The 26,010-nt window shown below is 43.0% G+C and overlaps 1 protein-coding gene across 1 annotated transcript in view; it reads left to right on the forward strand.

Moving 5' to 3' along the window:
* Positions 1-26,010, forward strand: part of kndc1 (kinase non-catalytic C-lobe domain containing 1) — a 252,960-nt gene that overhangs the window by 218,741 nt on the left and 8,209 nt on the right. Inside the window, exons 25-28 of the mRNA XM_078564922.1 lie at positions 10,852-10,934; positions 20,290-20,440; positions 21,851-21,973; positions 24,003-24,062. Coding sequence (XP_078421048.1) covers positions 10,852-10,934; positions 20,290-20,440; positions 21,851-21,973; positions 24,003-24,062 — 417 coding nt within the window. The remainder of the gene's footprint in view (positions 1-10,851; positions 10,935-20,289; positions 20,441-21,850; positions 21,974-24,002; positions 24,063-26,010) is intronic.

Consider the following 26,010-nt stretch of genomic DNA (forward strand, 5'->3'; position numbering starts at 1 on the left):
CATAAAGCACGCTTTCATGACAATCTTCTACAGCTGTCTTTTGTAAATGAGATTGATGCAGAACCATTATTATTTGAGGTTGAAAAGGCCATTGACTCTCTAGCAGCAAAGAAAACATCTGGAAAGGATGGAATCCCAGTTGAGCTACACAAGTATGGGAAGCTCCACCTGCTGCCATACGTCCACAACATTGTCCTCCTCTGTTGGAGAGAAAGCTCTGTCACACAGGATGTGCATGACCCAAACATCATCACGTTAAACAAGAACAGATGTTCTGGGACATCTCACTCCTCAAGTGCCTTTGTGAAGGTCTTTGTCAAAGGCTCCATTAACTCACCAACAGAATGTGCCCAGAGGCATAATGTGGCTTCAGAGCAGGCAGAACTACGGTAGATACGATTTCTCCTTATGTCAGCTTCAAGAGAATTGCAGAGAGCAGCAAACACCACTCTATGTTGCTTTTGTGGGTCTCAAAAGCATTTTACACCAGAAGCTGGACAGGCCTCTACCGGATACTAGAGAAAATCAGATGTCTTCCCAAGCTTCAGAGTCTCATACGGTCCTTGCATGATAACCTGCACAGCACCATTCAGTTCAACAGCTCCAGGTCTGATGGTTTTGAGATCAAGAATGAGTGAAACAGGGCTGTACCTTAGCCCCTACTCTGTTTGGTATCACTTTTCTCTCTCTTACTGATCTATGTTTTCCCTGTTGACATAGAAGGACTGTACCACCACACACGACCAGATGGGAAACTCCTCAGCCGTTCAAGATTCAAAGCAAGACAGAAGTGTGGCATGTCGTGATCAGAGAACATCTGTATGCTGATGATGCTGCATCAGTTGCCAAGACAGAAGACCAGCTCCAAAGGCTCACAGGTTGTCTGTACCATGCCTGTGTCATGTTCTCCCTCACCATCAGTGTCAAGCAAACGGTATGGAACGGCTCTCTGCCTGCGATCAGACTCAACAACACACCACAGGAAGCAGTCAGCAAATTCAGCTATCTTGGATGTACAGTGACTGACAACCTGTCTCCTGAAGAAGAGTTCAGCATATCTATTGGAAAGATAGCCACCAACTTTGGCCAACTAACAAAACGAGCCTGGAAACAAATTGACCCGCAGGACCAAGATGCTTATATATAAAGCCTATATCATCAGCACATTCTTGTATAGCAGTGAAGCCTGGACCTATTAAGAAAAAAAGGCTTGGTAACTTTCATCTCTGGTGTCAACGACAAATCCTTGGCACCACGTGGAAAGACAAAGTCACCAATGAAGCAGTCATTCCAAGCATGCTACCACTAAATAAGCAAAGAAGGCTTCACTTGCTTGGGCATGTGCACAGGATGGAAGATGACCGCATCCCCAAAGATATGCCATATGGGAGGTAGCCAATGCCAAGAGACCAGCAGGGCACCCAAATCCGAGATTCAAGGATGCTGTCAAAAGAGACACAAAAGCCCTCAACATCAGCCACAACAAACGGGAAACTCTGGCTGACAACCGATGCAAATGATGACACCAGCTGTGGGCAGATGTTTCATCACCACTATGACATATGGCTTCAGAAGGTCCAAAGCATATGCCAGCCCTGCAAACAAGGCATCAGCAGAGATCATCCTGCCCCACTGGCCAGTGACGACCTCATGTGCGGCACTTGTGGCTGTCTCTACCTTTCCAGAATTGGCTTGTTCAGCCTTCAAAAGGAGTACAGCAGTTGATCTCATCAGACCTCACCAAATTCTGGGCTGCATTACTATCATCTCTCATAGATGAAAGGATACCAGTCATCAACTGGGATAATGTTAGAGTAAAGGGTAAATGGGGAGGAATTTCCGAAATGTGTATCAGAATCCTTGATCAGTATGTTCTTGGTCTAACTAGAAAGGAGGCATTGCTGTACCTAGTGCTGGGAAATGAGGTGGGCCAAGCAGAGCAAGTGTCTGTGGGGGGACATTTGGGTCAGATTGATCAATGTATTATAAGGTTTAGATGATTAATGAAGAAGAGCAGGGAATAACCTAATATAGAACTAAATTGGAAAAGAGCTAATTTTAATGCGATGAGAAGGGAACAAGCCAGGGTAAAATGGAACTGGAGACCAACAGAAAAAACTGTAATGGAACAATGGCTGATCTTTAAGGAGGAAATGCTTCAGATACAGGATAGGTACAATACAGAAGGTCCAAAGCATATGCCAGCTCTGCAAACAAGGCATCAGCAGAGATCTGCTGGTCATCCTGTATTGGTCATCTACTGATGTACCAGTGATGATGAAGAGTCTTATTAGACGCGGAATGTTAACTCTGTTTCTCTCTTCACAGACGCTTCCAGACCTGCTTTGTTTTTCCAGCGTTTTCAGCTTTTATGGAGATATAGGAACAGAAACTCAGCTCAGGGCCAAAAAGAATGGTGTGAACATAGATCTGCTTGTAACACTAGCTAGGGAGTAAGTTATAGTCAGCAAGTGAACAGAATTTGTGATAGGAGCCAGAGATGAGATGTAGATTCATCCAAAACTGCATGACAGACAAGTACTGTGATAGTACAGAGGCAGAGAATAGTCAAGAGATATGGTTGTGATGCAAAAGCCGGGATTTTCCATGCCCGCTGGTGTCAGATATGTTCAGTGGCTTGAACGGACAATATGGCGTGATCGATTTCACGACGGCGTGAAGCCAGTTCGTGATCGCCCGCTCAGCCTGCCAGTGGCGGGCCGCGTTCTCCACCATTGGACGTCGGGAACCTCATTGTAATATATCAGCATATTATTATTAGGCTTGTCCACCGGAATCGTCCCCCCTGCCAACACTGCATCGTCCATGCACGTCGGCGGGAAAACACGCCAACATGTTTCACATAAGTGACGTGCATCTGGTGAGCTGCACTTCACTCGGGACTTCAAGGTTTGTTTGCCCACCTTACTTCAGTCAGCACTCGTGGTCATCAGCGCCAGGTTTCACAGACAGCACCACATCACTTTTAGGGGGGGCTCACTGCAGGTCTCTACCTACCAGATCAGCCATATGTGGGTGGCTTTTCAATGGCTGCAGGGCTAGGGCTTACTTGGCGAAGGGGGGAAGTGACCTCAGGCAAGGGAAGAGGCTGCAGGATGAGGGCTGTACTGGGAAAGGAGGGTAACCCAGGGTGTGTGTGGAGTCACATGTTGATCTGTACAAATGACCTCAAGATGGTGCGGGCTGAGGAGGCAGTCTCCAGAGGAGACAAAGCCAGATGGACATGTGAGGGTATGTGTGTGAGAATGAGTGGTGATGTCCCTTGAGCTGGCAGTGGGTGAGGTGCCAGTGAATGTGTGATGGGCTTGTGTGTGTGAACTTAGAGTGAGGAGATGGTTGCCATACCCTGGCTGCATGGATGAGATCATTCATCCTCTATCTGCATTGGATGGCCGACCTCTTCTATGCATCTTTGGCACTGACCACCGCTGCCACCACCTCCAAGGCCTGGTTTGTCACACCGTTGCCCATCCTGCGGCCAGAGCAGGGGTAGAGGACATAATGGCAGGCCTCCACATCATCCAAAAGGCATTCGGGTGATGCATCAATAAACCTGGAGGCTGCAGTCTTTTTGCCTTTTGTGGACATCCCCCCTGCAGTAGCCTTGGGCTGGAAGCACTAAGATGTGCGTGCGCTGCTGGACTTTAGATATGGAGCCCAGCGTGATGAAGTGGTGAGGTGATAGCGTGGCGGGTGAATGTGAGCCTGCCCACCATGGAAACGGCATCTGTCCTGGGACTGTATAACTAATGCAGTAGGTTTGGGATGATACGGCATGAAAACCCGCCATTGCGGCTGGCAGGTAAAATGTCGTTTTACCGCCTGCTACTGCACTTAATGCAAATCTGGGACAATTCCACCCAAGGTTGGGTATCAACAGAGTACCTGTGAAAACCGATCCCAGGTCTGTGTGGAAGATGTCGGATGATGAGGAAGAGGAGACCGAGTACGGATCCTTGAAGGATACCAGAGGTGACAGTGTGGGGAACAAACTATTGCTACAAATGCTTTGGCTATGATTGGATAAGTAAGGGTGGAAATAAGCAAAAGTAGCCCCATGGATCTGGATGGTGAAGAAGAGGGATTGGTGGATGATGATGTGATCCAACCATTGAAGGCTCCAGAGAAGTTGAAGAAAATGAAGAGGATTAATGAATCACAGTCACAAAGAATTTCATTTGTAACTTTGATTAAGAATTGTTCAGTTCAAGGGAACCAGTTAGCTCAGTTGGCTAAGAGTGGCACAAAATAACACCAACAGCACGGGTTCAATCCCCATACAGGCTGACGTGATTCTTGGGGCCTACCTCCTCTTCTTGCTCCATCGTGATATCATGGCATAAGCCATGATTAGTAATCCTTGGTGGATTGTGTTCAAGGGCAAAAACAGTGAAACACCCTGCACTGGTCATCTACTGCAGCTGCCAAGCTACCTGGACATCTTGGATCTTCCTTGGCTCTGGGATCATGAAGTAGCAGTCAAGAGAGTGGGGAGAACAGCAGCTGGAGGATTTTGCATTGGTTACACTGAAGTCCAATGTCTAACCTGTAAGGTCATTAATGATTAAGTTATTCTGAACTTTTAATCTTCCTCAACTATAACCAAATTCCTTAATGCAGGTTTAGCTGTAACAAGTTTGACTTTTGAAATCACTTGCAGTTTGCACACACTTGAACAACGGCGAATCTACTACTACTATTTCAGTGACATGCATGGGACGGATGGAGGGATTCAAACAGGGTTACGGGAGAAATTACAGCCAGCAACAAAGGAAAATGAATTTGGTGATGGCAAAATTAATGGGTCTGGAGGGGTCAAGGTGTTTTTTTGAGAAGGGTGATAGGAGCAGAACAGTGCTTCAAGAGAATATACCATTAACAACAACAAAAACAGAAAATGCTGGAAAAACTCAGCAGGTCTACCAGCATCTGTGGAGGGAGAAACAGAGTTAATGTTTCGAGTCCATATGACCCTTCTTCAGAACTGCCATTTACAATGTCAGCTAGCAAAGGAGCCAAGGAAGGAAGTTGGGTGGTCAGGAGTTCTATGAGCATGAGGTCTATTGAACAGAACATAGATCTCAGTGATGAGATGATCTTGGAGAGGACTAGAAGGAAGATGTGAGAGAAGCTGGAGAGACTTTCAGAGCTTTTCACATTTAAAAACTATCACCGATGTAAACTGCCCGATTTCCCCTGTTAGGGACATAGGACTTAGGAGCAGGAGTAGGCCATTCAGCCCTTCCAGCCTGCTCCACCATTCAATAAGACCATGGCTGATCTGGTTGTAGCCTCTGTTGTAGCGTGTTGGTTACAGTTCGGTAGGTCTGAAGAAGCCTTCATAGTCATACAAAGGTTAACTGCAAGTCTTTATAGACTTTTAGAACTATTTACAAATATACATTAAAGAGTACAAGCTAGGAGCTATCTTAATGCTTGCTGGTACACATGACTCTGTCCAACACTCGACTGACCCTGCATGCAAGTCTTGTGCTCTCTTACATCACTCTGTAGGCGATACTGTACTCAGTAGCACATTAACCCTAAATGTGCCAGGTCATTATACTACAGTCTCATCTCCACTTTGCTGTCTGCCCCCTATAACCCTTGACTCCCTTGTCTTATCAAAAATCTGTCTAGTTCTGCTTTGAATAAATTCCATGACCCAGCTTTTCAATGACTGCTTTTTGGGGAAGCGAATTCTACATAGTAACCACCCTTTGAAAGAAAAAAATTGTCCTCATCTCCATCTTAAACAGTGGGCCCCTTATTTTTAAACTGTGTTCCCTGGTTATAGTCTCTCCAACAAGTGGAAACATCCTCCCAATATCTACCCTGTCAAATCCTCTCAGGTTCTTAATATGTTTCAATACGATCACTTCTCATTCTTCTAAACTCCAATGGATATAGGCCTAACCTGTTCAACCTTTCTTCATACGATAAGTACTTAACCTAGGAATGGGTCGAGTGAACCTTCTCTGAACACCTTCGAACTTCTTAATTGGCTCAAGAGTTTAACTGTGACAGAACTATTGTAAAATCCTTTATTTAACTTAAAACACGTTTCTTTTGCCTTATAGTATATTCTGCCGCTTTATCACAATTAGATATTGTATTATGTGTTATTCTAACATAATCACGTGAGTTGCAAACATTTATTATAGGTGATTAGCATGGTGTGATCATAGAATCATAGAACCATAGAAAAGTTATGGTACAGAAAGAGGCCATTCAGCCCATCTTGTCTGCACCAGCCAAAAAAAGAAAAAATAAACCAGCCGCTCATTTTTAACCCTGCTTTCCAGCACCTGGTCAGTAGCCTTGCAGGTTACAGCACTTCAGGTATCTTTTAAATGAGTTGAGCATTTCAGCCTCAACTACCAATTTATGTGGCCTTACCAACGTTTTATACATTTCCAGCACTCCCTGCTTTTGTATTCTATGTCTTGTCCAATAAAGGAAAGCATCCATATGCCTTTTTTACCACCTTATCTACCTGTCCTGCCACCTTCAGGGACCTGTGGACATACACTCCAAGGTCTCTTAACCCTTCTCAGTATTCCCTTGCTTTGTTTGCCCTCCCCAAACACATTACCTCACACTTTTCTGGATTGAATTCCATTTGCCACTTTTCCACCCATTCAGCCAAGCCATCAATAGCTTTCTGGAGACAACAGCTATCCTCTTCATTATCAGCTACAAGGCCAATTTTTGTGTCATCTGTAGATTTCCCAATCATGCCTCCCACATTTAAGTCCAAATCATTAATATACACAACAAACAGCAAAGGCCCCAACACTGAGCCCCATGGAACACCACTGGAAACCGTTTCCCATTCACAATTACATCCATCAACCATTACCCTTTGTTTCCTGTCACTGAGCCAATTTTGGATTCTGCTCACCACCTTCCCCTATATCCCATGGGACCTCACTTTTCTGACCATTCTGCCATGTGGGACCTTGTCAAATGCCTTATTAAAATCCATGTAGACAACATCCACTATACTACTCTCATCAATCCTCCTTATTACTTCCTCAAAAAATTCTATTAAGTTACTAAGAGACAATCTTCCCCTAACAAAACCATGTTGACTATCCCTGATCAATCCGTGCCTTTCGAACTGACAGTTTATCCTGTGTCTCAGTAATTTGCCCACCGCCAAAATCAGACTGACCAGCCTGTAATTTTCTGGCCTATCCCTTGCACCCTTTTTAAATATTGGTGCAAGGTTCACAGACCTTCAATCCTCTGGTACCTCACCTGTATCTAGTGAGGATTGGAAAATGATCCTCAGAGCACTTGTTATTTCCTCCCTGGCTTCCTTTAACAACCTGGGATACAATTGATCCGGCCCTGGTGATTTATCCAACTTCAAGGATGCCAGTCTCTCCAGTACTTCCTCTCTCATTATGCTTATTTAATAATTAAACTCTTCCTCACCTAGAATGTCTGCATCGTCCCTCTCCTTAGTGAAGACAGAGACAAAGTGCTCATTGAGAACCCTGCCCACATCCTCAGCATCAATGCACAAGTTACCATGTATATCTCTGATAGGCTGTACCTTTCCTTAGTTATTCTCTTGCCCTTAATGCACTCGGAAAACATTTTTGGGTTTTCTTTGATGTTACCTGCAAATATTTTTTCGTATCCTCTCTTTGCTTTCCTAATTTCCTTTTCTACTTCATCCCTGTACTTTGTTTACTCCTCTAGGCTTTCTACAGTATTAATCTTTTTGTGACTGTCATAAGCTTTCTTTTTCTGCTTTATCTTACTCTGCGTGCTTCTGGATAACCAGGGGTCTCTAGATTTGGCAGTACAACCCTTTTTCTATGTGGGGACATGTCTACACTGTACCCGTAGAACCTCACTTTTGAATACCTCCCACTAATTTGACACTGTTTTCCTTTCTAGTAGCTGCATCCAGTCCACTTTCCCCAGTTCATCACTCAGCTTTATAAAAATTTGCCTTCCCCCCAATTTAGAACTTTTACTCCTATTCTACGAACATACGAACAAGGAGCAGGAGTAGGCCATTCAGCCTCTCGAGCCTGTTCCCCCATTTAATAAGATCATGGCTGATCTGATAGTAACCTGAAATCTGCATCCAACTGACTGCCGATAACCTATCACCCCCTTGCTTACCAAGAATCTATCCACCTCTGCCTTAAAAATATTCAAAGTCTCTGCTTCCGCACCTTTTCAGGAAGAGAGTTCCAAAGACTCACGAGCCTCTGAGTGAAAAAAATTTCACCTCATCTCTATTTTAAATGGGGGACCCCTTATTTTTAAACAGTGACCCCCTAGCTCTAGATTCTCCTGCAAGAGGAAACATCCTCTCCACATCCACTTTGTCAAGACCCCTCAGGATCTTATAAGTTTCAATCAAGTCGCCTCTTACTCTTCTAAACTCCAGCGGATACAAGCCTAGTCTGTCGAACCTTTCCTCAGAAGACAACCCACCCATTCCAGGGATTAGTCTGGCAAACCTTCTCTGAACTTCGTCCAATGCATTTACATCCTTCCTTAAATAAGGTGACCAATGTTGTTCACAGTACTCCAAATGTGGTCTCACCAATGCTCTGTACAACTGAAGTATAACCCCCTTACTTTTGTATTAATTAGCTTTCCTAATTACTTACTGTACTTGCATACTAACCTTCTATGATTCATGCACTAGGACACCCAGATCCCTCTGTAACTCAGAGCTCTGCAATCTCTCACCATTTAGATAATATGCTTCTAATTCTTCCTGCTAAAATGGACAATTTCACATTTTCCCACATTAAACTCCATCTACCAGATCTTTGCCTACTCACTTAACCTATCTATATTTATTTGTAGCCTCCTTATGTCCTCTTCACAACTTACTTTCCTACCTATCTTTGTGTCATCAGCAACCATCCCTTCATCCAAGTCATTTATATCAATTAAATACAGTTGAGGTCCCAGCACTGATCCCTGTGGCACACCACGCGTTACATCTTGCCAACTCTGAAAAGACCCATTTATGCCCACACTCTGCTTCCTGTTAGCTAACCAATCTTCTATCCATGCCAATACGTTACCGCCTTTACCATGAGCTCTTATTTTTCATAATAACCTTTGATGTGACAATTTATCAAATGCCTTCTGGAAATTTAAGTACAGTACATCCACCGGTTCCCCTTTATCCACAGCATAAGTTACTCCCTCGAAGAACTCCAATAAGTTGGTGAAACACAAATTCCCTTTCACAAAACCATGTTGACTCTGCCTGATGACTGTGAGCTTATCCAAGTGCCCTGCTATAACATCTTTAATAACAGCTTCTAACGTTTTCCTTATGACAGATGTTAAGCTAACTGGCCTATAGTTTCCCACTTTCTGACTCCTTCCCTTTTTGAATAATGGAGTTACATTTGCTATCTTCCAATCTAATGGGACCTTCCCCAAATCTAAAGAATTTTGGAAATTAAAACCACTGCATCAACTATCTCACTAGATACCTAGGATGAAGTCCATCAGGACCCGGGCTCTTGTCAGCCTGCAGCTCCAACAATTCACTCAGTACCACTTCTCTGGTGACTCTAATTTTCCTGACTTCCCTCCCCATTTCCATTTCCTGGTTTATAGCTGCCTCTGGGATGTTACTTGTATCCACTGAAAACTGATGAAAAATACCTGTTCAATTCATCTGCCATCTGCTCGTTTTCCATTATCAACTCTCCAGACTCACTTTCTATAGGACCAATGCTCACTTTGTTAACTCTTTTTAAATATTTATAAAAACTCTTACTATCTGTTTTTATATTTCTGGCTAGCTTTTTCTCATAAACTAATTTTTCCCGCCTTATTAGTCTTTTAATCCTTCTTTGCTGTTCCTTATATCCTGTTCAATCTTCTGGCCTTCCACCTATCTTTGCACAATTATATGCTTTTTCTTTAAGTTTAGTATTATCTTTAACCTTTCTAGTTAACCATGGATGGCATGTCCGTCCCTTGGACTTTTTCTTCCACGTTGGAATGTATCTACTCTGTGCATTCTGAAATATCCCCTTAAATATTAGTTACTGCATCTCCCTTGACCTAACTCTTAACCTAATTTACCAATTCATTTTCGCCAGCTCTGTGCTCATAATTGCCCTTATTTAAATTTAAAATCTTAGTCTCAGCCCCTATTTAAAGTTTAAAACCTTAGTTTCAGACCCACTCCTCTCTCCCTCAAATTGAATGTAAAATTCAGTTATATTATGGTCGCTGCTACCTATCTTTATTCTTTTCCATAATGATGCTAAATCTAACTGTATTATGGTCACCATCTCCAAAATGGCCCCACACTGCTACTTTATCCACTTGCCCAGCTTCATTTCCTAAGATTAAATCTAGAATTGTGTCCCCTCTTGTTGGGCTTGTTATGTGCTGGTTGAAAAAGTTCTCTTGAATACAATTGAGAAATTTGTGCCCTCTGTGCCCTTCACACCGTTCGTATCTAAATTGATATTAGGATAGTTGAAGTCTCCAACTATTACTGTCCTATTGTTTTTGCACTCAGAAATTTGTCCACATATTTGCTCTTCTAACTCCTTTTCACTATTTGGGGGTCTATAGTACACACCTAGCAATATGACTGCCCCCTTTTTTTTCCTGAGCTCAAACTATATGGCCACATTTGATGCTTCATTTAGTATATCATGTTCATCATACATATAGAGAGCTGTGTTAAACACAAGTTGTAATGTCTGTGCAGAGTTGTTTTAATGCTTTTTGGATGTAAGTGCCATATTGATACTTAAATGCTTATAAATATGATTGAAGTCCTTGGTTCATTAGCATACTTATTAATTTTAGGTACTGTTTCAAGATTGCCACCCAGTCCATTTTCTGAACTCAAGAGCATTTGGTGTTAAGGACAAACCCACCACAGTCCTAAAGTGAGTACCTTTAGATTCCTAATTTTGTAAGATTGTTGTAAAGTTCTGAAAGGGAATTTATTTACAAATGTCCATTTCATAGAACTGATGGTGTAGGCAAAACTTCACTTTGTCATGTATGCTTACATCAAATCGTATATTTTTGGTGTGGTAATGATTGCAAGGAAATATTCTCATAGACCTGGTCACATGACATCAGGCATCTTGAGTGAAATACAGTAGTTCGTTGTTATCTGGACCCTTGTGTAAAATTATTTTTGACTTCGTCCAATTTTCTCCTCCGCCTTTTCTGATTCATGCTGAAGCCTTTCAACAACTACAGCCTCCCACTACTTCATTCGCAATTTTTAAAATTCATTTACAGGACTTGGGTGTTGCTGGCTGGGCCAGCATTTATTACCCATCCCTAATTGACCTTGAGAAGGTAGTGGTGAGTTGTCTTCTTGAACTGCTGCAATCCTTGTGGCGTAGATACACCAACTGTGCTACTAGGAAGGGAGTTCCAGGATTTTGACCTAGTGATAGCGAAGAAACAGCGATATTACCAAGTCAGATGGTGTGTGTCTTGGAGGGGAACTTGCAGGTGGTGGTATTCCCATGTGCCTGCTGCCCTTGTCTTTCTAGATGGTAGCAGTTGTGAGCTTGGAAGATGCTGTCTAAGGAGGCTTGCTGAGTTTATGTAGTGCATCTTGTAGATGGTACACACTGCTACCTCAGTTTGTTGGTAGTGGGAAGTGAATGTTTGTGGTAGGGCTGCCAATCAAGCGTACTGCTTTGTCCTGCTTCTTGAGCAAGCTTCATGAGTGTTGTTGGAGTGGCACTCATCCAGGCAAGTGGAGAGTATTCCATCACACACCTGACTTGTGCCTTGTAGATGGCAGACAGGCTTTTGGGAGTTAGGAGGTGAGTTACTTGTTTCAGGATTCCTCGCCTCTAACCTGCCCTTGAAGCCACAGTATTTATATGGCTAGTCCAGTTCAGTTTATGGTCAATGGTAACACCCAGAATGTTGATAGTGGGGGATTCAGCAATGATAATGCCATTGAATGTCAAGGGGCGATGCTTAGATTCTCTCTTGTTGGAGATGGTCAGTGCCTGGCACTTGTGTGTCACGAATGTTACTTGCCACTTGTCAGCCCAAGCCTGGATATTGTCCAGGTCTTGCTACATTTGGACATGGACTACTTCAGCATCTGAGAGTCACGGATGGTGCTGAACATTGTGCAATCATCAGCAAACATCCCCACTTCTGACCTTATGATGGAAGGAAGGTCATTAATGAAGCAGAGGAAACACAGGCCAGATAAGAAAGAAGTGAATTTACAAGGCTAAATGGAATATATTTTAATGCAAGGAGCTTGAGGAATAAGACAGACGAGCTGAGGGCACAGAAAGGCACGTGGATGTGTAATATCGTAGCTGTGACCGAGACTTGGCTAAAAGAAGGGCAGGTTCGGCAGCTCAGCATTCCTGGTTACAGACGAGATAGAGAGGGGGGATAGAAGAGGAGGCAGGGGGGCGGGGATCGCTATATTGATCAAGGAATCCTGGAAGGATCATCAAATGAGGCCATATGGGTAGAAGTAAAAAACACAAAGGGGACAAACACGCTTTTGGGTGTGTACTATAGGCCCCCAAAGAGTCAGGGAGAGATAGAGGATCAAATATGTAATCAAATTTCAGAAAAGTATAAGAATAATAAGGCAATAATAGTAGGGGATTTTAACTACCCAAGTATTAACTGGGATAGTTTTAGTGTACAAGGTAGGGAGGGAGCAAAATTCTTAAGTTGCATCCAGGATAACTTTTTTAGTCAGTACGTAGAAAGCCCAACAAGGGAGGGGGCAGTTCTGTACCTAATATTCGGAAATGAGCCCAGCAGGTGGAAGGTGTATCAGTGGGGGAGCATTTTGGAGATAGTGATCATAACTCAGTTAGATTTAGAATAGTTGTGGAAAAGGATAAGTTTGAGCCAGGAATAAAAGTTCTAAACTGGGAAAAGGCTAATTTTACTAAGATGAGATACGGTTAGGCCCAAGTAGACAGAATATATCTGCACTTGGAGAGACACGGATTAATCAGGGATAGTCAGCATGGATTTGTTAAGAGAAAGTCATGTTTGACAAATTTGATCCAGTTTTTTGAGGAGGTAACCAGGAGGGTAATGCACTTGATGTAGTCTATATGGACTTTAGCAAGGCTTTTGATAAGGAGCCTCATGGCAGACTAGTCAAGAAAGTAAGAGTGCATGGGATCCAAGGCAAAGTGGCACATTGGACTCTAAATTGGCTGAGAGCCAGGAAGCAGAGGGTGATGGTAGAGGGATGTTTCTATGACAGGAAGTCTGGTTCCAGTGGGGTTCCGCAGGGCTCAGTGCTGGGGCCCTTGCTGTTTGTGGTGTACATAAATGATTTGGACTTAAATGTAGACGGTATGATCAAGAGGTTCGCGGATGACACGACAATTGGTAGGTTGGTAAATATTGAGGAGGATAGCCATAAACTGCAGGAGGATATCAAGTAGGCAGAGCAGTGGCAAATGGAATTCAACCCTGAAAAGTGTGAGGTAATACACTTGGGGAGAGCTAACAAGGCAAGTGATTATATTATGAATGGTAGAACCCTGGAAAGTCCTGAAGATCAGAGGGACCTTGGTGCGCGTATCCACAGACCCCTGAAGGTAACGGGGCAGGTGAATAAGGTGGCTAAGACAGCGTATGGGATACGTGCCTTTATTAGCCGAGGCATAGAATACAAAAGCAAGGAGATTATGCTGGAACTGTATAAAATGCTGGTTAGGCCACAACTGGAGTATTGCGTGCAGTTCTGGTCACCACGTTATAGGAAGAATGTGATTGCACTGGAGAGGGTGCAAAGGAGATTTACAAAGCTGTTGCCTGGGCTGGAGGGTCTGAGCTATGAGGAAAGATTGGATAGGCTGGGGTTGTTTTCCTTGGAGCTGCGAAGGTGAGAGAGGGCCTGATCGAAGTGTATAAGATTATGAAGGACATAGATGGGGTGGATTGGAAGGCACTTTTTCCATTAGTAGAGGGTTCGATAACCAAGGGGCATAGAATTAAGGTAGGAGGTAGAAGGCTAAGAGGGGAGTTGAGAAGAAATTTCTTCACCCAGAGGATGGTGGTAGTCGGGAACTCACTGCCTGAAAGGGTGGTTGAGTCAGAAACTCTCGTAACACTTAAGAAGCATATAGATATTCACTTGCTTGGTGGTAATGGTAGAGTTGGGGATATGCCAGGCCATGAGGTTACAGATTATGACTGAGTACAATTCTGCTGCTGCTGATGGCCCACAGCACCTTATGGATGCCCAGTCTTGAGTTGCTAGATCTGTTTGAAATCTATCCCATTTAGTACAGTGGTAGTGCCACACAACACGATGGAGGGTACCCTCAATGTGAAGGCAGGACTTCGTCTCCACAAGTACTGTGCAGTGATCACTCCTACCGATACTGTCATGGACAGATGCATCTGTGGCAAGCAGGTTGGTGAGGATGAGGTCCCTCTTGTTGGTTCCCTCAGCACCTGCCGCAGACCCAGTCTTGCAGCTATGTCCTTTGGAACTCAGCCATCTCAGTCTGTGGTGTTGCTACCGAGCCACTCTCGGTGATGAACATTGAAGTCCCCGACCCAGAGTACAATCTGCGCCCTTGTCACTCTCAGTGCTTCCTCCAAGTGGTGTTTAACATGGAGGAGCACTGATTCATCATCTGAGAGGGAAGAGTATGTGGTAATTAGCAGGAGGTTTCCTTGTTTGACCTGATGCCATGAGACTTAATGGGGTTCGGAGTCTATGTTGAGGACTCCTAGGGCAACTCCCTTCCGACTGTATACCACTGTGCCGCCATCTCTGCTGGGTCTGAACTGCTGATGTGACAGGACATACCCAGGGATGGTGACGATGGTGTCTAGGATATTATGTGATGATGTGATTATATGATTCTGTGAATATGACTATGTTGCTTGACTAGATGTTAGTAAGGAGGACTTTACAGGGTCGACAGGGCAGGGTTTGCCATTGTAGTTTCCGTGCCTAGGTTGATGCCAAGTGGTCAGTCCGGTTTCATTCCTTTTACTTGACTGGATACAGCTGTGTGGCTTGCTAGGCCATTTCAGAGGGCATTTAAGAGTCAAAGTTGCTGTGGATTTGGAGTCACATGTAGGCCAGAACAGACCAGGTGAGAACAGCAGATGGGTGAAGATTAGTGAATCAGAAGGGTTTTTAAAACAATCGACAATGGTTTCATGGTCATCGTTAGACCAGATTTCTTATTGGATTCAAATTCCTCCATCCGATTTGAACTTGGGTCCCCAGAGCATTACCCTGGGTCTCTGGGTTATTAGTCCAGTAATAATACCACTGTGTCACCACCTCCTGCCATTCTTTATTTGCAAGTGTAACAGTATTAAACTATTTAGCTATGGGATCTGTCACACCAGCAATCCATGTCCAGGACCTTTGCTTCCCAGTTGGGGGGATTGGAAACCTGGGTAATGATTGAAATTTAGAATATTGATTATTTGTCCCCCTCCTTAGCACGTGGCAGAGGAGGATGAGAACAGCCTACCCATCCTTTGGCCAATTAATGGCCACTTAAGGGTCTCCTCCTGCTGCTGCTGGTGCTTCTTCAGTGGTGACGGTACCCACGGCACATGGCGAGGCTGTCAGATGAATGCTGGTGACCTGGCTGCATGGTGGTAAGTGAGGCCCTCCTGTTCAGGCACCCTGTACCTGATAGAGGCCTGCCCCTCCACCCAACCCCCCTTGGTATTGACCACACTTGATGGTTCCTCCCCCTTCTGGTAGTGGCCCCTCACCCCCTCCGCCCCTTGCCTGGGCCTGTGAGACTGGCCCCGGCAAAATCACCCCACTTGCCTCGGCGTCCGGCTCCAACAATCGTGGTTGGGAATTGGCTGCAGTCCCAGCAGCTCCGGGTGACCTGCGCTCGGAGGTGGGAGCTCCTCTGAGATGGAGGCAAAAGTCTCAGCCTGAACCAGCTAACAGGCAGCTGGTTGTTAAATCAGATCGGGGCTTCTCAGCCATGCTGAGACAGGCTTGCCCTTGACTTTTCAGCTGGGGAGCAGGGCCTCCACCTCCTCAAAAAATTCTGGCCATGGTTGCCCCACCTCCATTGGGTTAAGATTGCTAATTTGGGATTTTAGAGTCTGGCAACACTGGGGATGGGGTATGGGGGTCTGGCAACATTGTATGTGGCCTCACAGTTATGATCATAAAATCATAGAAAGTTTATGACACAGGAAGAGGCCACTTGGCCCATCGTGTCTGTGCCAGCCGAAAAATGAGCCACCCAGCCAAATCCCACTTTCCAGCATTTGGTCCATCGCCCTGTGGGTTATGGCATTTGAGGTACATGTCCAGACACCCTTTAAATGGGTTGAGGGCTTCTTCCTCTACTAGTCTTTCGAACAGTGAGTTCCAGACCCCTTCAACCCTCTGGGTGAAAATATTTTTCCTCACCTCCCCTCTAATCTTTCTACCAATCACTTTAAATCTATGTCCCCTAGTCCCTGACCTCTCTCTGCTAAAGTGAATAGGCCCTTCCCATCCACTCTATCCAGGACCCTCACAATTTTGTACATCTCAATCAAATCTCCCCTCAGCACTGATGTTTTGGGTTCTTTAATCTTTTTCATTCTGTTCATAGCTTTTGTAATTATTGTACGCAGTCCCTTGCTCCATATATCCTAAACAGTGTTTTCACGTGCCCTAGTATTTAAGTATTTTATCATGGCATGCCTGTGATGAAGAACACATTTTTCAGATTATTGGACACCAGTTCGATCCCAGGCTCCCTTGTTTTCAATGGGTGACCGAATTATTATTTTTTAAATAAAATAATGTTACCTAACTGTATTCATATTGAGGGGAATTTTGTAATAATTGGAGATTTAAAAGAATTATCCAGCAAAGGCTCACAAAAATCATACTTATGAGCATTACATCACTATCTTCAGTTTCTTAGATATATAAAGTCTTTACCTGCATGTGCTGTAATACATAAATCCACAAGAACCTGTCTCATATATCAAGATGTGTATGGCCATTAGACTGCCTGTACCCATTTTACAGACCCTTTAGGCTATAATATGGGAGTGAACACGAACCACCACGCTCAACATCGGTGCTGACTTAAGCACCAATCTGAAGTAAAAATTTTATTACAACAGTATATTACCTTCTTAGTGTGTGGTCCCTGTACAATTTTAATGAGATGAAAGCTATGAAAGAATTGTTGGGAAGAAAATAGGTGTTCTCATAAAATCTTATTGCAGGTTAGCACGTAAAACAGGAAAGCACAAACTGCTATCCAAGACTCTTATGTCTCCTGTGACTTTTATGAATGTTGTAGCATTTTAAAATCTGAACATGGGCATCGTGTAATGGCCGCGTTGATTCTGTTGCACAGCAACAACTTGTATTTAGATAGCACTTTTAATGTAATGAAACATCCCAAGGTGCTTCGAAGGGAGCATTATAAAACAAAGTATTACACTGAGCCATATGAGAAGATATTAGGTCAGATTAACAAGTGGTAAGTTTTAAGAAGTGTATCGAAGGAGGAAAGCAAGCTGGCAGAGAGGTGTAGGCAGGGAATTCCAGAGCTTCGGGCCTAGGCAATTGAGGGCGAACTCAAGGTAAAAGCAAAAATAACACAAAGGTAATTTTAAAACCTATTTAAGAAACTGTCAGGCAAGATCATAAAGCTTACAAATAATGTTTTTTCTGAGTTGCCTCTGAAGTATTTCTTAAGATTTGCAAGTTCGTTATCAAATAATAAGTCCCAACATTCAACAGTCTGTATTAAAAATGGGAGCTGCCATGTCAAACATCTTTTCTTACAGTGGGACACCATTGCAATCAAGCCATGTCTGCATGTAAGGTGTACAGAGATTTATGAAATGCAACTAACTTGCTGAATTCAATTTTTTCTAAAATCTCAAAATGCTGCTCAGTTGAATGTTTTTGAAATGTTCAGGTAACTATGAAGATTCTTCACTTTGTTCTGTTCAAACCTCAGGCTGGTATCAGGATTTCTACATTTATATATTTATTTATATGTTTTACACACACACACAGACACACACACGTTTATGTGGCCTTTTGGTGAGTCTTCAAAAAAACATTTCTTTGCACATCCAGAAGAATGCAATGTTAAAAGCCCCACAATGATCCAGAATTACTTGAAATTCTTGTTGACGGGCAACAACAAGAGTATGATTTTGGCTCAAAATAAAAACAGAATTACCTGGAAAAACTCAGCAGGTCTGGCAGCATCGGTGGAGAAGAAAAGAGTCAACATTTCGAGTCCACATGACCCTTCAACAGACCTGCTGAGTTTTTCCAGGTAATTCTGTTTTTGTTTTGGATTTCCAGCATCTGCAGTAGCTTTTTGTTTTTATCTCTATGATTTTGGTTCCTTGTGGAACAGCTTACGAAACAATCAAAGCAGGTGTGGGGAGTTTCATGAGATATGGGATCTGAGGTGCTGAAAGTGTTCAGCATTAAAACTGCACACAACTGCATTCAATAAAAATGGTCATTTTGTTTTGGACTCAATCCATCTGTTGTAACAATTGCTATTATCAAAAAATGTAAGACCTTTAATTCTCAATAATCTTCCAGTAGAAACTTCTTCCACACCTCTATCAACAAACCAAAAGTTCCTGACAACATTGAGCCTTTGCTGAATTTTTGACAGAATCTCATTGTGCAAAGCTCACTCAAGGGGCAGAATCGTCCCAGATTTGCACTAAGTGCGATAGCGGACAGGAAAAAGAACATTTTACTCACCGACTGCAATGGCAGCTTTTCACGCCTTTGTCCCAATCCTGCCTCATTAAATATGCATTCCCAGGAAATTCACTGTTTCGATGGCGGGCGGGCTCTCATTTGCCGCCACGCCATCACCTTGCTGCTTCCTCACGCCAGGTGCCATATTAAAAGTGCAGCACACCTCTCAGTGCTTCCAGCCAGGACTGCTGCACAGAAGACATGGCCCTGGAAGACATGAAGACTACAGCCCCCCAAGCAGTGGTGGTCAGTGCCAATGCTGCACAGAAGAGGTTTGCCTTCCAATGCAGAAGAGGATGAATGATCTCATCTATGCCGCCAGGGCAAGGCAACCATCTCATCACTCTAAACTCACACACTCAAGCCCATCACACATTCACTGGCATCTCACTCACTGCCAGCTCAAGTGACATCACCACTCACTCTCTCACACACACCCTCACATCTCCATCTGGCCTCATCTCCTCTGGAGACTGCCTCCTCAGCCCTCACCATCTTCAGGCTACTTGCACAGATCAACTTATTTCCCCACACACACACCTTGGGATACCTCCCTTCCCCAATACAGCCCTCACCCTGCAGCCTCTTCCCTTGCCTGAGGCCATTTCTCCCCCTTCCTCAATCAAGCCCTAGCCCTGCAGCCACTGAAAAGCCACCCCTGCCTTACGTCTGGCCTGGTAGGTAGAGACATGCCCATGAGCCCCCCTAAAAGTGATGTGGTGCTGCCTACAAAGCCTGGCACTGATGACCGCGAGTGCTGCCCGAAGCCAGGTAGGCAAACAAACCTCGAAGTCCCGAGCGAAGTGCAGCTCACCAGGCGCATGTCGCTTATGTACAGTTGTGAAACATGTCGGCGTTCAATCACATCGACCTGCTCGGATGATCCAGCGTGGGGGGATGATACTGGCAAGCTGGGCTTATAATGATATACAGACATATTACAATGAAATTCCCGATGTTCAACGGTGGGAAACGTGGCCCGCCATTTTCGGGCAGAGCAGACGATTTTTGACCTTCTCACCATGTTGTCCACTCACGCCACCAAATATACCTGCCGCCAACAGACACGGAAAATTCCGCCCAAGGTGCGCAGGCCAGTTCTGCCTATTTGAGGATCCCCAGGAAATTCCAGAATACTTGCCTGCCCAAACAATTAAATGCAGAGCTGAGCTTGTGTTTACTGAACAGGCCTTTTCCCTTAAAGGGACACACTTTAGAATAATGGTACGTTGTCCATTACATGAAAAGATCTGGCTTTATAAAACTATATTACCTGACTTGTTGTGAGCAATCTTAAAAAAGCAATTTGGTCACTGACCAGTTGTTGGAAATTCATAGGCACTTTGCAATCTCTGATTAAACTTTTGGTTTCAGTCTGTTTTTGGGGAAACAGCAAAATAAGAGATTTGCCTTACGTGGTTTAATATTTGTCCTCATTAAGTTAGGCGATACTTTTTTATAATATGAGTCAACTGGAGATTCACTAATATAACATGTAGATCAGGTTTTAATGTAATTATTCACAGAGCAGTTTCTTCAGAATCAGCTTTCGCGGAGGGCAGCAGTTTATTTGTGCCAGAATACAAACAACACCAGTACCTTCTAGACCTGATCAGATATGCAGACAACGTTAGCCACTGGGTTTCTGCTGAAATTGTCATATGTGACACACCTAAGGTGAGCATTTTAAATTTATTTAACATAAAACGTTATGACAGGAATTAATTTATCATTTGTAACCTCACTGTAATAATAAAATATATTTTTGAATGGTAATGTTCTGTATTTTTTACGTGGAATATTAAAAAAACTCCATCTTCTCACAAAATCATTAAACATCTTCAATGGATCAACTCAGACCCTTTACACTTTTGAAATCAAATTATATACAGCCAGAACTTGCTCAGTCAAAACTTAAATATTTGTTAAAATGCAAAATCTGATTCAATGCAATCCATTTAATGGCCATCCTAGTGTACCCAATGGTTCCATTCTTGAACCGCTTTCTTCCTCTACATGCTTCCTCAGAGATAGTGATCCTGAAATTACACCAGGGTTCTTCCAATCTCCTGTTGTAACTTTGGCTGTTTATTTTACTTCCCTTAAAATTTATCCCAGGACATTCTCTATCCCATCATAATGTGTGCAATGTAATTTTACTCCTCCTATTTTTACTTGTTACATCATTTGCTAAACTTTTTTCTGTCACTGCAGCATTTTTAGCATAAATCTGTTAAAAATTTCTTGTATACTTATATATTCTGCCCTACCACTTCAAAGTGGTATTCATGCTTTTTATTCCTGTTTACCTTGATGCATCCAGGGAGGTGGTGGCACAGTGGTATTGCCACTGGACTAGTATTTCAGAGTAATTTTCAGGGTAATCCTCTGGGGACCCGGATTTGGATCCCACCATGGCAGATGGTGAAACTTGAATTCAATTTTTAAAAAATCTGGAATTTAAAAGTTTGATGGTGACCACAAATGTCCCTTAGGGAAGGAAATCTGCTGTCCTTACCTGTTCCGGGCTACGTGTGACTCCAGACCCACAGCAATGTGGTTGACTCTCAAATACCCTCTTAGTAAGGACAATTAGGGATGGGCAATAAATGCTGGCCTAGCCAGCAACACCCCCATGAACGAATTTTAAAAAGTTTCCTGACCTCCTTCCAAACTCTTAATCTTTGACTGCATGTGTGCTCTTTCTGTGACACACGTTCAGACTTCATACCAAATAACAGCTACCCTACCTCACCAACAATATGTTCACCTACAGAAGTGACAGGTGCCATGGGAACTTTGGCCTGAAAATTAGTCTTCTTGAAATTGGTGTACACATAAATTGTCAGTGCCTGTACTGGTTCAATGGATGCTTGAGAAGTCTTGAAGCATCTTTATTATCATGCGGCACGATTGGTAGATAGTTCTTTTGTTCCTACTAGCAAAATACTCTTAGAAATCACAGACATTAAATTTGGTGTCAAGAAAAATGTTGTAATTATGTAGAAAAATGTGCATATCGCTGTTCTTTACCCAGAAAGGAAAAAAATAATCTTTGAGACGTATTTATGTATTTGTCCTTTGCAGGCACAAAATGCACTACTATCAAAAGTTCTATCAATTGCAAAGATTTGTTATGAATTGAGAAATTTCGCTACCGCCATGCAGATTCTCAGTAGCCTGGAAAGCCTGATAGTGCGCCAATTACCTGTAAGTAATTACTGAGATTGGGAAAGAACCAGTTCGTCCAGGTCTAATCAGTCCATCATATGTATGAGTTTAACTGAAACTTTCTTCAACATTCCACATTTCCTGCTGGATTTAGCCATTATATCCCTCAACTTCAACCCCAGCCAGATCACCACTGATCACTTTTAATCAGAGAAAGACCAATCACTGTCACTAATTATAAACAACTCCTTTTACTTGGAGTGTAAAAACAAAGCTGTACTATTTTAGTCAGATTAGATTTTAGTCTGATGTGGCAGTGCTGTACTCCATTAATGTGTATTTCCGACCTTAAACCCTCAGCCTCACCATGGTTAACAATATATTAACTGTAGTTCCCATTCTCCTGGCACGTAATAGGGGACTCTGTACAGTTTAGACCAATTAGGCTGATGTTTCACATTGACCTCAGCACCCCTGAGCTCGACAAAGAAAAATCAGCTTGGATTCCTATTTCAAATTGTTATCCACTGACTTCTACTGGCACTTGTGCCTGTTGGGTGAGGTCATGATTGTGTTTGACTGTAATATTCTTAACACCAAAAAGTCTGCTGATCAGAATTCACATTTGCCATATTTCCCCCATGGTTGAAGTAATGAAGGCCAGTAATCCGATGGTGCCAGTACCACAGTATAAGTCAGCAGATTCTGGAGGGGTGAAAACATTGGAAATGGAAAACTAAATTTGAAATTACATACTTAAATGCACCTGACAAAAGCTGTAAATATCGAAAGGAAATTTACTTGTATGATTTAGTAATTGGTATTGTTTCCTTTGTCTGCACTGGATTCAAAAGCGAACCTTCATTTGAATACCGGTGAAAATAAGTGAGTGCCTCTGCAAGATGGATCACAAACTTTGACCAAAAGTTCAAAAAAATATATACTTTTTCTCTTCCTGGGCATAGTGGATGTGTGAAATGGACATCAAAGGAAAATCGGTGATTCAGGGTCCAGTTGCACCCTTAACAGGAAACTAGATTGATATCTGTTGATAGGGAGAGTTGAGATGTATAGAGATATTAACTGTTCTGCTTATTTTCTCCTGAGGAGGTGGAAAAGGAAAGGGGTTGCAGTCATCGATGGAATTTTTTTGTTAATCATTCATGGGATGTGGGCGTCGCTGGCTAGGCCAGCATTTATTGCCCATCCCTAATTGCCCTTGAGAAGATGGTGGTGAGCTGCCTTCTTGAATAATAGTTATAATATAATAATAATCATGATACATGAACCCTGAGGAGCAGGTATATTTGACCAATGGATTTTTTCTCAATCTGGACTTCCTTATCTATGAACTGAATGCCGTACATGGTTTTATTATTTTTAGTTTCTAATTGTGTGTGGAAACACGCTTTGGAAGGCTTCTTAGTCAAACAAAACAAACTTTATTTACATGAGAGCTTCGTGACTGCTTGTATCCAGCCAGCCCCTCATGCAGCCATTTTTTCCTAGGGAACCCTTTTAGAATTTATTCGCCCACGCCAGCCACACATTGGTTGAACAAATCACGTGACGCCTACTCCGTTGAACTGATCTGAAAGTGACAGCCATCACATTGTGCTTCCTTTATTTCCCACATCACACGTTCCCACCACACAACCTCATTCAGCCATAAGGCCATGTCAGAATAATTATCTGAATGACAGACTCCCTGTGACCACCATAATTTCAGCTCTGTGACTGGGTGAATGGAGCAGGCCTCAGAGCAAAGTGAGCTGCTGTTGGTTTGCTTCCATTAAATGGCCTTCAGTTACAAGCCCCCCAGAATCTCCAATTCACTAATACTCTGTTAGTTGTCCAATAGGTGGGCCTCTTAATTATTTCCCGTGTCTACAAACCATTATGTACATTGTTGGTCACAAGAAATGTGTAATTTTTGACAGCTGCCGGGAACTTGCGAAAATATACCTAAACTTTTCATCTTTTGCTAACAAAAGAATTACTTGGCTTCTCTTGTCTTGTGTATAAAAATTGTTGCAGTATTTTGATATTAGCTTTCTTTTAATTTCAGTCATGGAAAAGCTTGTCCTCAAAGGCATTGGAAATCACGGAGGAACTGACTGCTGTACAGGTACTTGAAAATAGTCAAAGGTGCCTAAAATTCCCCTGTCAGCACATTTTAGGTGTTTAGATGTCATATTGTTGCAGAGAAATGTGACAGTGAAACTGTGAAGTGACAGCCCTGAAATCTTCACCTTATTTGAATAATTATTCATTATTGCTGGAGCAGGTTTGTATTTGACAAGTGAGCCGAACCCAGTGAGTCAAACATAAATTTTGCTCAGCAAGTCCAAATTTAAGTGTACACTTAAAAGTTATTGCCTGCATTTGGGACAGATATTAATTTCAGCCTTTTTCAAGCTTCAAGATCAGTTTCAAAGATGTGTCATGCTTGGCCAAGACGGTGAGTGAGAGAAAGATTGGCCGTGTAGTGGATAGTGTAGAGGATAGCCATAATCTCCAAAACGATATAGATGGGTTGGTGGAGTGGGCAGTAAAGTGGCAGATGGATGTTAACATAGAGAAGTGTGAGGTCATACATTTAGGGAGGTCAAACATTTACAGGGATTACAAAATAAATGGGAATATACTAAGGGGGATAGATGAAGTGAGAGACCTTGGCGTACAAGTACACAGGTCCCTGAAGGCAGAAGTTCAAGTAGACAAGGTTGTAAAGAAGGCATGTGGAATGCTTTCCTTCATTGGCAGAGGTATAAAATATAAAAGTAAGGATATAATGTTGGAATTGTATAAAACACTGGTGAGGCCACAACTGGAGTATTGTGTGCAGTTCTGGTCACCACATTACAGGAAGGACTTAATAGCTCTGAAGAGAGTGCAGAGGAGGTTTACAAGAATCTTGCCAGGGTTAGGAAAGTGTAGCTACGAGGAGAGATTGGATAGGTTGGGGTTATTTTCCTTTGAACAAAGAAGGCTGAGAGGTGACTTGATTGAGGTGTACAAAATTAAGAGGGGAATAGATAGAATGGACAGGATAAAATTGTTTCCCTTGGTGAAGAATTCTAGAACCAGGGGACATAGATTCAAGATAAGTGGCAGAAGGTGTAGGGGGTACATGAGGAAGAACTTTTTTATGCAGAGGGTAGTGGGTGTCTGGAATTCGCTGCCCAAGTTGGTGGTAGAGGCAGAAACTCTAAACTCTTTTAAAAAAGTACCTGGATCTGTACCTAAAGTGCTGTCAGCTGCAGGGCTATGGGCCAGGTGCAGGAAGGTGGGATTAGAAAGGGCACCTGAGTGTCCTCGGGCTGGCATGGACAAGATGGGCCGAATGGCTTCCTTCTGTGCTGTAACTTTTCTATGGTTCTATGGTTCTAAGTAACTGGCATGAATTAAGTGAAAGGAAAGCCTATACTGAGGCATAAAGTAAATTCCATCAGCAAAATGACAGAATGGTGCAGCACCCTACCCTCTGTTCAATGGATGACTAACGAAACATGTAATTGCATGAGGTAAGTATGAAGAGCTTTGTCCATTTCAGAATTAGGGCCCTTCTGCAGAAGTCATGAATATATTATTCATGACAGCAGATGTTAAACAGTCTCAATGCTGTGCATATTATTCACAGGACCTGGGAAAAATGGATAAGAAGAGTGATGTAGTGAGGAAGCAGCATCCAACAACACCATGTATCATGTCCGTGGCCCAAAGGTTGCTTCTTGCAAAGTGCCTCCTGTTGCACACAATCTTACAGTTCATTCTTTGCACCTGATAGATGTCCGTGCCTTAGGAGTCCACACCTGCAAGATGCAATGTAGAATCAAAAGTCTTTCAACGTTCCCATTTTACAAGGCCGTAATCTATATCTGTGATTAAGCTGAAGTGCTAAAAGCCCACCCGAACAGACATGCTCGAGGAATCCGGGCAACATCTGTGGACTCGCTTACTGCGCATTGGTGGCTCTGGGTTTCCTGCTTCAGTAAAATCCTCTAAAATCTTCATTTGACCCCAGTTCCCAAATCAAGAGGAATTTTAAAATAAGAATATCCATCGGGCCAGTT

This window comes from Cetorhinus maximus, chromosome 20 (genome assembly GCF_964194155.1).
Source record: "Cetorhinus maximus chromosome 20, sCetMax3.hap1.1, whole genome shotgun sequence".
Taxonomy (NCBI): Eukaryota; Metazoa; Chordata; class Chondrichthyes; order Lamniformes; family Cetorhinidae; genus Cetorhinus; species Cetorhinus maximus.